The sequence below is a fragment of the Phacochoerus africanus genome, chromosome 11 (genome assembly GCF_016906955.1).
Source record: "Phacochoerus africanus isolate WHEZ1 chromosome 11, ROS_Pafr_v1, whole genome shotgun sequence".
NCBI classification, from domain to species: domain Eukaryota; kingdom Metazoa; phylum Chordata; class Mammalia; order Artiodactyla; family Suidae; genus Phacochoerus; species Phacochoerus africanus.
In genome coordinates, this window is record NC_062554.1 from 112,916,377 (window position 1) to 112,928,511 (window position 12,135).

At 37.5% G+C, this 12,135-nt stretch overlaps 1 protein-coding gene across 1 annotated transcript in view; it reads right to left on the reverse strand.

The window, feature by feature from the left end:
• Positions 1-7,242: 7,242 nt before the first annotated feature.
• Positions 7,243-12,135, reverse strand: part of LOC125111096 (alpha-1,3-mannosyl-glycoprotein 4-beta-N-acetylglucosaminyltransferase C-like) — a 65,671-nt gene continuing 60,778 nt past the window's right edge. The window contains exon 4 of the mRNA XM_047752917.1: positions 7,243-8,881. Coding sequence (XP_047608873.1) covers positions 7,749-8,723 — 975 coding nt within the window. The 5' untranslated portion in view covers positions 8,724-8,881 and the 3' untranslated portion in view covers positions 7,243-7,748. The remainder of the gene's footprint in view (positions 8,882-12,135) is intronic.

Sequence of the window (12,135 nt, forward strand, 5' to 3'; positions counted from 1 at the left end):
ACACTAAAGAGTGACAAAGTCTTAGCTTCAGAGTCTCCACCCCTCTTTTAGCTAAACAGCTCTATGTAGTCTCTCTTTTATATAATAGAGTTTAATGCAAAAAAATATTTTTTAAAAAGAGAGGTTCTTTTCTTTGAAAAAAAAAACATTTTAAGGTAGGAAAGTCATTAATTTAGTCATTCCCTAGTTTGGCAACAGTTAAAGTTTCAGAGAGACTGCAGCTTACCTAGGTTCACAAAGCCAATGGCCTTCTTATTCAGTCTAGAATTGTATGCCAGCTATTTTCTCAGATTAGGGAAAAACCACACAGATTTTAAACTATACCTTAGAGAAAATAAATACGTAAGACTTCGTCATGTAGCTCAATAACGTTTGAGGCATGAGACATGGAATAGTAACTTTCTAACTAAATTATATGTTTAAAAGGTACAAACAAGAATAAATTATCATAATTCCTATTATATGCAGTCAATATACTCCATTTATAAAGCACACTTTTTTTTTAACCACAGGATGGGGAACTGGAAGGAGAAAATCTTTAGTTGAATCAAGCCAGCCAAAACTGAGATTCTTCCTTAAAAGAATTTTGTTTCCTCCAAATAAGATTTGTTTTACCAAAATGAATCAACCAATAAGTTATCCACATTGGGGGTTATTTATGGAAAAATTTAGAACACAAAACAGATTCCTCTTTATCACCTAGCATCCTTCTCTCCAATCTCTCATCATTACCTGCTATGCACAAAAGACAGGAGCTTAATCCCAACTACAGTTTAAGTCCAGTCAAAAATTATAGGTGGACTTCATTTCCTAAAGTTTCCATGTGAGAAGAGATTTACATAATAGGTGAATTTGGAAGAAGTAACTAAGGAGTGCTTGCTTAGTTACAAATCTCTTCTTTGAAAAGATGTGTCTGCCCACAGCACCGTGAACTTGGGTCTGAGGTCTGCAGTAAGCAACCTGCCCCCAGGATGGGTGTCAAGAATTTGCTTCCTTGGAGTTCCCGTCGTGGCGCAGTGGTTAACGGATCCGACTAGGAACCATGAGGTTGCGGGTTCGGTCCCTGCCCTTGCTCAGTGGGTTAAGGGTCCGGCGTTGCCATGAGATGTGGTGTAGGTCGCAGACGCGGCTCGGATCCCTCCTTGCTGTGGCTCTGGCGTAGGCCGGTGGCTACAGCTCCGATTCGACCCCTAGCCTGGGAACCTCCATGTGCCCCGGGAGCGGCCCAAGAAATAGCAAAAAGACAAAAAAAAAAAAAAAAGAATTTGCTTCCTCAGCTTAGGCCTGTGAGTGGAAGGGCATAATTTGGGATGAAGTATTCTGAAGATCACTGTGGCTGCACATCTAAACCGTGCCCCCCCAATTCATCAGTACATGCTAGCGATGAAGCTACTTAGCTGATCTCATTTGTCTGACTCCTTCCCACATTCAGTCCTCACAAGGAGAAGAAAAGTGTTATTTCCCAGCTACCCCACCATAGCTCCAAAAAGAACAATGACCAGACAACACTCATAGAAATGTTTTCTTATTCCCTGACCTTATAATTAATACACACTGTTCAAAACAACCCCCACTTTTTTTTTTTCTTTTTTCTTTTTACAACTGCATCTGCAGCATATGGAAGTTCCTCGGCTAGGGGTCACATCAGAGCCACATCTGCAACCTATGCCAATACTTACAGGACCCATTGCCTCTGAGTGAGACCAGGGATCTAACTTGCATCCTCACGGACATTATGTTGGGTTCCTAACCCACTGAGCCACAGCGGGAATTCCCAACCTCTATTTTAAATCAGGGAGAGGTTGCAAGGAGTATGTTAGAAAGAGAAATATAGTGGATCCAGTCACAATACAAAGCACAGCAAATACAAATACGTGTTCATTCATTCAACCATAATATATTACCATTAAATTATATTTGAGATTACAGACTGGAAAATCATGTTGCCCTCTCTTTTTGAGTCTAATTTGATAAGTACATACACACACCACACACACAATTTCCAAAATCCATATACTTTCAGCAATTATTGATACTTTTAAGTTAAAATTTGATATCATTCTTACTTTGAATGTTATAAAAGTCATGCAACTAGGAAGAACGTAATAAAATCGATGTAATAATCAATTCATTATCCAGTGGTAAATAGGTTAATGTGTGAAGGAGATTACAATTGTCAGTTTGTTAAAATTAAATACATGTATTTTGCTGCAGAAAAAAAGAAAGAGGAAGACTTGTTGATCAAGGCACTGAAAAATGAAGTACAGAGGGAAAAGTTAGGAAAAAACGCTAAGATAGAACTTCACAGTAGGCATAGTCCAAAACGTTAAAACCTTGCAACTAAAAGGAGATGAATAAATAAATTCAATACTTATGTCATTTTTAGCATTTTACTTTCTAGAATCGAAGTTAAAAAGCTTTAGGAGTCTATTGTTTCGTAATGCCCCATCAAAAACCCACCCCTTTCTATCATTTTAGACAGTATGTTAACACCTCCTACCTCTCATAGTATTATTTTATGTTCTCCTAGTAGAAATAATTACATTCCCAGCAATTATAGAAGGCACCTTCTTTCTGCAAGTCTAAGAATTCTGTAAATAATACCTATATAAGAACTCTATTAAGGCATCTAGTTGTGATTATGGAGACATGTTTTTGCATAATGATGGATTATTTTGTTTTAATCTCTCTTATTAAATCTAGTATGATTTGACAAAACAAGGCCGCACGAGGGAGCTATGTAAATCTTGGAACTACAACATTGAGTTTAAAATAAACCATTTCCAATTTAAATAGAAATACTAAAAAAATAAATACCTCTTTCCTCCAAAAAAATTAAAGGAAAAAAATTTTCTCAGAAATTTTCTTTTGCGTCACTTCTGACTTCTGCATTCACATGCACTTTCACCTTCATCTTCTAAAATGATATATGTTCTGATTTTTTTTTGGTGACAATTAATGAGAACATTTTAAGTTTGCATCATGTTTTGCAACTGACAGATGTGTGTGACATGCATTTTCTTTTTGTACCCTAGAATCCAGTTTCACAACTCTGAAGTACTTAGATCCAATTTAGCTCCAGCACAAGAAACCTTAGCTTTGCTCTTCTATGATTTATTATGACAGGATGCCAAGTGAGAAAACAGGTTAAAATATCATTTAATAAGGGCACATGCTACTTTTCTCTGCATCAAGAAGATCATGAAAACCCTTTCAAAACCATAAACTCATGTGTACTGATTAAAGTGGACATTTTAATAGCAATGATATACAATGAAAACTAGTTGCAATTTAAAGATACCCCATCATTGTCATCTTAGTCATCATTCATTCAAGTCATGGCAAGACAGAGGCATAAGTGAACTTCATTTAAAAAATTTAAACATTTGTTTTATTTAACTACACATTTAGAAATGTTCTACAATTGCTCAGCCAGACATTTTATAAACATTGAAATAAAGAGAGTTCCCATTGTGGCTCAGTGGGTTGTGAACTGGCCTAATATCCATGAGTATGCAGGTTCCATCCCTAGCCCTGCTCAGTAGGTTGAGTATCAGCGTTGCTGTGAGCTATGGTGTAGATCACAGACTCAGCTTGTATCCCACATTGTGTGGCTGTGATGTAGACTTTCAGCTGCAGCCCCAATTAGATGCCTAGTCTGAGAACTTGCATATGCTGCTGGTGTGGCCCTAAAATTTTTTTAAAAAACTGAAATAAAAATGCTATAAGTAAAACAGCAAGTAAGTAACAAGAGCAACTACTCTTATGTAAGAAAATGACAAAAAAAAATTTAACTTAAATACAGAAATGAGGGAGTTCCCTCTTTGGTGCAACAGGATGGGTGGCCTCTCTGCAATGCCAGGACACGGGTTCAATTCCCAGCCACACAATGGGTTCAGGGATCCGCATTGCCACAGCTATGGCATAGGTCCCAGCTGTGGCTGAGATCTGATCCCTGATATGCCACAGGGTGGCCAAAAAAGAAAAAAAAAATAAACGAATCTTTTATTTTATTTTATTTTTATGGCTGCACCAGTGGCATATGGAAGTTTCCAGCCTAAGGGTTGAATCAGAGCTGTAGCTGAAGCCTACACCACAGCCACAACAACAGCAGATCTGAGCCCCATCTGAAACCTATGCCACAGCTTGCAACAACACCTGATCCTTAACCTACTAAGTGAGGCCAGGGATCAAACCTGCATCCTCAGGACCACTGTGTCAGGTTCTTAACCCACTGAGCCACAGTGGGAACTATCATGTGAGAAATAACAGGAGTATTGCAAAGCCTCATGGTTCTGTCAGCAAAAGAAACCATGTTTGTCTTCACAGGATCGCAAGTAGATCAGAACCAAATTTGCTAAGTTTTGATGTTTTCAGAATGGCTTCTAGCAGAAGTCTTGTCATTTAACACTATGAAAACATAAGCTTATTTCCAAATGCAATACTTCAGAGTAATTATTGAGCATCTGAGTCAGGCACCACAGAAGGTCAATGCCTCCCAGGACTCACAGGAATTGTTGGGAACATCTGATCTGCGCAACAGCTCTGGTTCAAAGAAAATGGCATATCAAATCAAAGTATATTTATGGAATCCTTCTGATTAAATTAACAATAAAAATATTTTAGAAAATTTGCAAACTACCATTCAACATTATCTGTATACTGTCATCTAATTTAGATGAAATCATCCTATATTCCCAGTTACTTTGTCACTTAATAGCAGTACTTATCTATGTCATTAAAATTTTTTGAGGATATGATTTTAATGGCTGCCCAATACTTCTTAATAGCTTATATATAATTAGTTACAAAGTTTCAGTTTCACCATAAAAATATAGAGCTAAAGAAAAGTTTTAATTTTAACCTAGAGCTTGCCTTTAAAATGTATTTTAATGAGAATTCCTCCAAAGAGTTAAAATTCCTATGAAAAGTAAGTTGTGTCCCTGTTCTTTTTATCTGCTCTGCCTAACCATCATTTACTTCTAAGGACTTTCTCACTTTTTGATTTTTGCATTTAATTGTAATTTTTCATTGATAAAACATTTAAATTTGCATTTTAAGAATGTCAACAAGGACCCTGATGTGCATAGAAATAAAAATTCTCAACAAAGTATTAGCAAACTGAATTCAAGGATGCACTAAAAGGATCATATATCAAGTGGGACCAAGTGGGATTTATGGCAGTGATGCTAGAATGGTTCCACATCCACAAATCAATCAATATGATTCACTCCATTAACAAAGTAGAATATAAAAATCATCTCATAAATGCAGAAAAGATTTTTAATGAAATGCAACATCTACTTATGATAAAAACTCTCAACAAAGTGGCTATACATAGACTGTACCTCAAAACAATAAAGGCCATGTAAGACAAGCAACAGCTAACATTATACACAGTGGTGAAAAGCTGAAAGCTTTTCCTCTAAGATTAAAAACAAGGTAGGGATGCCTACTCTCACCACTTTAATTCAATGTAGTTTTGGAAGTTCTAACCAGAGTAATTAGGCAAGAAAAAGAAATAGACATCAAAATTAGATTTAAAGAAGTAAAACTTTACCATTTTTGCACGACACAATATTATTTATGAAACCCTAAACAGTCTACCAAAAAAAAATTAGAATAAAAAAATTCAGCAAGGTTGCAGAATCTGAACTCAGTACAAAGATTGACTGAGTTTCTATACTCTGACAAGGAACCTTTACAAGTGCCTCCAGAAGAACAAAATACTTAGGAATAAATTAATCCAAGGAGGTGAAATACATGTGCACTGAAAACTACAAGACATTTATGAAAGAAATTGAAGAACACACAAATAAATGAAAAGATATTTCCTTCTCCTGGATTAGAAGAATTACTATCTTATAAAGATCTGTCTGGTTTTGGTGTTAGGAAAATGCTGGTCTCATAAATGAATTGGGCCCCATTCCCTCCCTCTTGTATTTTCTAGAGGAGATTTTGTACAGTAAGTATTATTTCTTCCTTTAAAAACTTTTTGTACAATTTTAAAGGCTACTTTCCACTTACAGTTATTACAAAATACTGACTATATTCCCCGTGTTGAAAAACACATCCTTGAGCCTCTCTTACACCCAATAGTTGTACCTCCCTCTCTGCCACCCCTGTATTACCTCTCCCCCATCTTCCCACTAGTAGGCACTAGTTTGTTCTCTATGATTCTGCTTTTTTTTTGCTATATTCACTAGTTTGTTGTATTTTTCAGATTCCACATGTAAGTGCTATCATGCAGTACTCTTTCTATGACTTGTTTCACTTAGCACAAGGCCCTCCAAAACCGTCTATGTTACTGCAAAAGGTAAAATTTAATTTTTGTGGCTGAGTAGTATTCCATTGTATTTATATACCACATCTTCTTTATCCATTGACTGTTGATGGTCCTTTCCACTTGACATATTTAGTATATATTAATATACCATAAATTATAGTCTTATACCATATTATATAAATATATAGTCTATGTAGTATATTACATATAGTATATATAGTACATACAGCATGTAGTGGCCTACATGAGTGGCCTAGTAGGAAAGTGGTAAGTGTTGCATTCCAAAGGAAATCACCACTGTGCCTGGCTTCTTTCAGGGCTTGGCATGTACATTGCCAGTAGGAAGCAAGAAGATTCTTTGTTGGGATCTGAAAGCATGCTCACAGGAGAAAAGAGACAGAAGTAAGCTATGTCCTGTGGAAGGTGGACGCCAGAAACCTCGTGTTGGAACATCTGTAAGGGTGTTTATATGAGAGGCGCAGCATTGGTAAACTAGTGCCCTGTGTTCCCACTATATTGGGAAAGAATGGCCTTCTACACGAATTCAGAATTTTCTCTCATGAATAACCCATTTGTACTGTACTACTGGCTTTTTGACCCATTCACTGAACTTAGAAAGCACAGAGCGTTTAGTAGGGGAGCATGTCAGAAAGCATATTTGATCATGTGAGGCCTCACAGGAAAGTGGGAAGACATTGCTTCTAGAGAAAACACCACAGGCCTGGTGTGCTTTCAGTGTCTGCCATGCACATTGCAAGTTGGAAGCACAAGGCCTCTTGTTAGGGAAATTATCAGAGTGGTCACATGAGAGGAGCAGCAGTGGGGCCCTACTGTACAGCACAGGGGACTGTGTGTGATTGGGTCACTGTGCCATACAACAGAAATTGAAGAAACATTTTAAATCAACTATACTTTAATAAAAACAACAATAAAAAAATAAAATAATACCCTGACATACTGGGTGTTTATGCAGAAGAGGATTCTGCCTAATTGATTATAAAATGTAATCAATAACTGTTTATTAACTGAATGACGACATTGTAATGGAAAAATGAGATTACAGAGAAAATAATTATGTTTCTCTCCTGACCAGTTTACATTTCCTGCCACATAGGAAGTTCAGTCTTCAGTGAATCCATTTCTTGGATGTGATAAGAGCATCAATCACCCCAACTCATATGTTCATGTTGTTTCTAGAAGTCTGATTTTTTTTTTTTGCCCAAGGAAAGAATTTTGGATGGCCTCTTCCACTAGTGGCTCTCTGAGCCCATAGGGATATTACTTTCACTCTGCCTTTCCACATGCTATATCTGCTGTATGAAGAATATTAAAAAGGACACAACAATAAGATGTCCCCACCCAATTTAAACACTTTAATTTTTTAACCTCTTTATATTCTAACCTCCAACATGAACACTCCAGAACTTCCAATGTCTTCTCCACATGACATATTACTTAAACTTCATTTAACCCAGAGGCTAATGTGCCTAACTATTATCCCAGAGGGTGGAGTGCCTGTCACCAGCAATCTCACACATTTCACCTTCTTCCCAGACTCATTAGATAATACCTGCTTATTCAGGACACCATTTACTAGTAGCCCCAGTAGAATATAGTCATCACAGTCATTGATCCTATTAGTAGAATCATAGCCCAGTTCAATATGTCCCTCTTTAAGCTGATTCTCTTCTTTTAGGTCAGAGCCAGTCAGCACTTGAACTCTGAAAACTTTGGCAGGTGTGTCCAAAACCACAGTCAAGTGACTGCCAGCCTCAGCTGACTTGGTATAAAAGAAATTCTTATCCAAGCTATAGGCATTCATGAGAACAGAGGCATTAGCAACCTTCAGGCTAGTGTAGATGGATGCAGCAGGGTTGCTGGGAGAGCCAATGTCATCTTCCTCAAACTCTCTATCTTTGAGACTATTGAATTTGCCCTCAAAGGAGGAATAATTACCCATGTGCTGGAAGAGGGAAGGGAAGAACTGGATTGGTGTTTGTTGCATAAGTTCATGAAAATGGGAGAGGAGGTAGTAACAGGGCATTTCTTGGTAGAAGAGGAGAAGGAAATGAACAAAACAGGGGAGGTCTTTAGTGTGAAAGAGTTTTCCAATGAAGCCCAGCTGAGAGAACTCCAGAGTCACCCAAGGTTTGTTTTCCCAGGCAGACACTGTGGCAGCTATCTGGGTGACAAATCCAGGGACACATTTCACGTCATCTTCAATCATCAGGAAATAGTCGGAGTGGTTGGTAGCAAAGTTCATGAGGAAGGCATAATCCATGTTCTGCTTGGAACGGAAGGCTACATAGGCAGGAGTGTCATTAAAGTTTTTCTTAAAGTCCTTCAAGGGAAGATAGCTTTTAAGTGGAGTATTGATCACTACTAGCTGGTTGGCTTGGATATATGGTTTAAAGAGGGTTGAGATGTTGGAGATCATTTGACCACGCCATGTGGAATCAGGATCTGCCAGATGTACCAGAACAATGAAGTATTTCTGCTCAGATGAGGAGGAAGCAAAGAAGAGAGACTGCAGGGTGTCCAAGAGGTAGCTCCCTCGGGGACGCTGCACAGAGGGAATCCCTATTGTCAGCAGTTCTAGGATTGAAGAAAAAAAAAAAAGACCTGTATCAGCTTAGGGAAATGAGATAAAAAGTTGCTATGGGTGAGATTATAAGACCCTCTTAGATCTTTCCAACATGCCAAATTCTGGTATTCCTAAGATTATTTTAAATCTTCTCTCCCCCAGGCCTGAGTATGGACCATATTAGGAGTTAATATCTTGTCACAAATTATGAGTTTTTTTGAAAAAATTTTTACCTTTGGAAAACTATTGTGGGAGAAATACAGATGACAAAAAATAAAAAATAAAGATAATAAACTTCTACTCAAAATCCCACTGAAAAATCAGAAAAGTTAACATGAAAGAAGTGAAATATCTGACAAATTCCTGGAAGAATGAGAGAATATAAAACACAATTGGTAGAGAAATCTAAGTAGAAGAATTCATAGTCTAAAAGACACAGAGAAAATGACTGCACAGATGCATATTTATACCAAAAGCTTAAGAAAGAGGAATTCTAAGTTTTGAGCCACCGATTACAAAGGAACGAGCCCTGGGATGGTCACTTGGATAATTAATTACAGAACTATTTCCAGAACCACTGGACCTGTGACTACGAAAGGGCTGGTGGTTGCAACATCCATTCCCAGACTAAGGTCCTAAAGATTACAGTCTGAATAAAGTGGGAGGTCTGCCAGGATGTGAGTCATGGGGCTGGAACTGAAATCAAGAATTCTAGACAACAGAGGGGAAAAGGAGCTAACACAGCTGACTGGCATCTGCTTACAGGGTAAAGTTCTGCATATGGTTCCCTCAAGTGGACATAGTAGACATTTAGAAGTGTAGAAGCTGCCAGAGTGTGTCTAAGCAGGTAAGAGGGGAAATATTCCAGGTGATATAGGGCTTAATAGAAGAGATGCAGGGATACTTCACCCAGAAGGTCAGCTACCCACATTTCTTGCATTCTCCGTGTGCCACTGCTTCCCTGCAATCTCATGAGGCATCCTTCAAATCGCAAAACACTTTTACTGAGAGGCAAACAGGGATGACTATTTAGTGAACTATCCACTCTAGATCCTTGAATATAAATCCGAAACAGGAATCTCCAAACATTTGACTTATAAATATGAAACTATAAAGAATCACCAACATAATGGAAGAAAAAAAACTCAACCAGAAAGCTCTGAAAATAGAAGACAACAGGAAATAGCGAACAGAAGAACATTTCAAATATGTTAAATCAGTCCTTTAGAGGAACTGGAGAGTAAACCATACTTTTTGGCAAAATAAGAGTCTTGTATAGATCAGAATTTATAGAATATATGGACATGAGGTTTTGATCAAATTCAGGTTATATTTTTTGGCAATAATAGCCACTGATACATTCCTGCACATAATGGCAGATTGTTTCTGTTTTTAGGATATTAACAGCCTTTGATATTCAGTGCCTAGATTCATTAGTATTTTAGGGGTTGCAATATGATGATATTCTAAGTCAAATAGTCTCTCTCATTTATTATCTGGAATTCTTCTAAAAAGAAAATTCCCCTCATCTACTACTACTTGGTTACCCAGATTTATAGTTCATATAGAAAAGCGAGATAAATATTTGATTTTTCCATTTATCATTGGCATTCAAAGTAATGCTAGCGGTTGGTTCCTTAGCATTCTCCGATAGTGACAAACTTGGGGGGAGGGGTTCTTTGGGGATTTTTTGATATCTGCATGAACTGATGGGTTTTATGAGTTTTTCAAATCATTGAAATTTTATCTTTATTGATGCTCAAATTGTCCTATCTTTGGTAACTAACTTCTTAGAGTTGGATGCTGAGCCCTTTTGATACAACTTTAGTCATTTTCAAAAGCATCCTTTCAGAGTTCCCTGGTGGCCTAGGTGTTTAGGGTCTGGCATTGTCACTGCTGTGGCTTTGGTTGCTGCTATGGCTCAGGTTCAATTCCTGGCCCAGGAACTTCTGCATGCTGCTGGCACAGGAAAAAGAAAAAAGAAAAAGTAAAAACCTCCCTTGCTATATGGTATATTTCCTTCCTGGGTATCAGCATTTTTCCAAGGAAATCTGGTTCTTTTTAGTGGAAAATTATATTTATATAAAGAGTGTTTATTGTATGGGGTCATTTCTAGGCACTAGTGGACAAAGTTAATACATTTTTGTTCCTTTTTCAGCCACACCTGTGGCATAGGGAAGATCCCAGGCCAAGGAGCTAATATGAGCCACATCTTCCACCTATGCCACAGCTGTGGCAATGCCAGGTCCCTAACCCATTGCACCAGGGTGGGAATCAAACAGGCAATGCCACAGAGACAAGCCAGATCATTAACCTACTGCACCATAGCAGGAACTCCTAAAACATTTTTTAAAAAAAGAATACATCATGAGTTCAACACTGATATCAAAATGTATTCAATTCAAAAATACATTTAAACTTGAAAAAAAATGAGTTTTCCCTTATGAAGCATTCTTTGTGTTATCAAGGTCAACATACTTAAGCTACCTTGAACTTAATCTTATTTTATTGCCATACTAAATATCTTAGCCATGTCTTTTGAATTCTTGAAGTATTTTAGTCAGAAAAAGTTTGTCTCAAGGTTTATTTTTTCCTTCTCAAATACCATAATGAGTGTCATAGTCAGATGGGTACACAACACTAAAGTAAAGCTGGGTCAGCAAGGAAAATCACAAAGTCCTGATTTGAGATGACAGATAAAAGGCCATAAACTTCAGTAACAGATGCCAGCATGGTTACCAGTGACAGGGGGAAAATGGATGTTACTGCTGCAGAGGCCACTGAGGACAAAAGATAGATCTATGCCGGAGCTATAATTCTGGAAGTATTTAGCATATGGATGATACTTAAAGCTGTGATATTAGATGAGTTCACCAAGAAACTAAGCCTACAATATATTTGGTATAATAAGCCATGATGGAATGATGTGCAAAAAACAAGCAAAAACTGAATCACTATGCTCTGCACCTGAAACTAACATAATATTGTAAATCGACTATACTTCAGTTTTTAAAAATAAGTCTAAATAGAGATTGATGTTGTACATCAACATGTAGATTTGAAGTCAGAACATAAAATACAAGGGAGAGAGGCTCTATCAGTAAAGATGGAGGAAAACCAAGAGTCTGGGATCCTTGGAAGCAAATGAAGAGTGCTGAGAGTGATCTTTGGTGTCAAATGCTGTTATAGGTCTCTTTTCCTTTCCACCTTCCCTCTCTCTCTACCTTTACCTGACCTGTCCCTGCATGGCCTATTCCCTTGAACA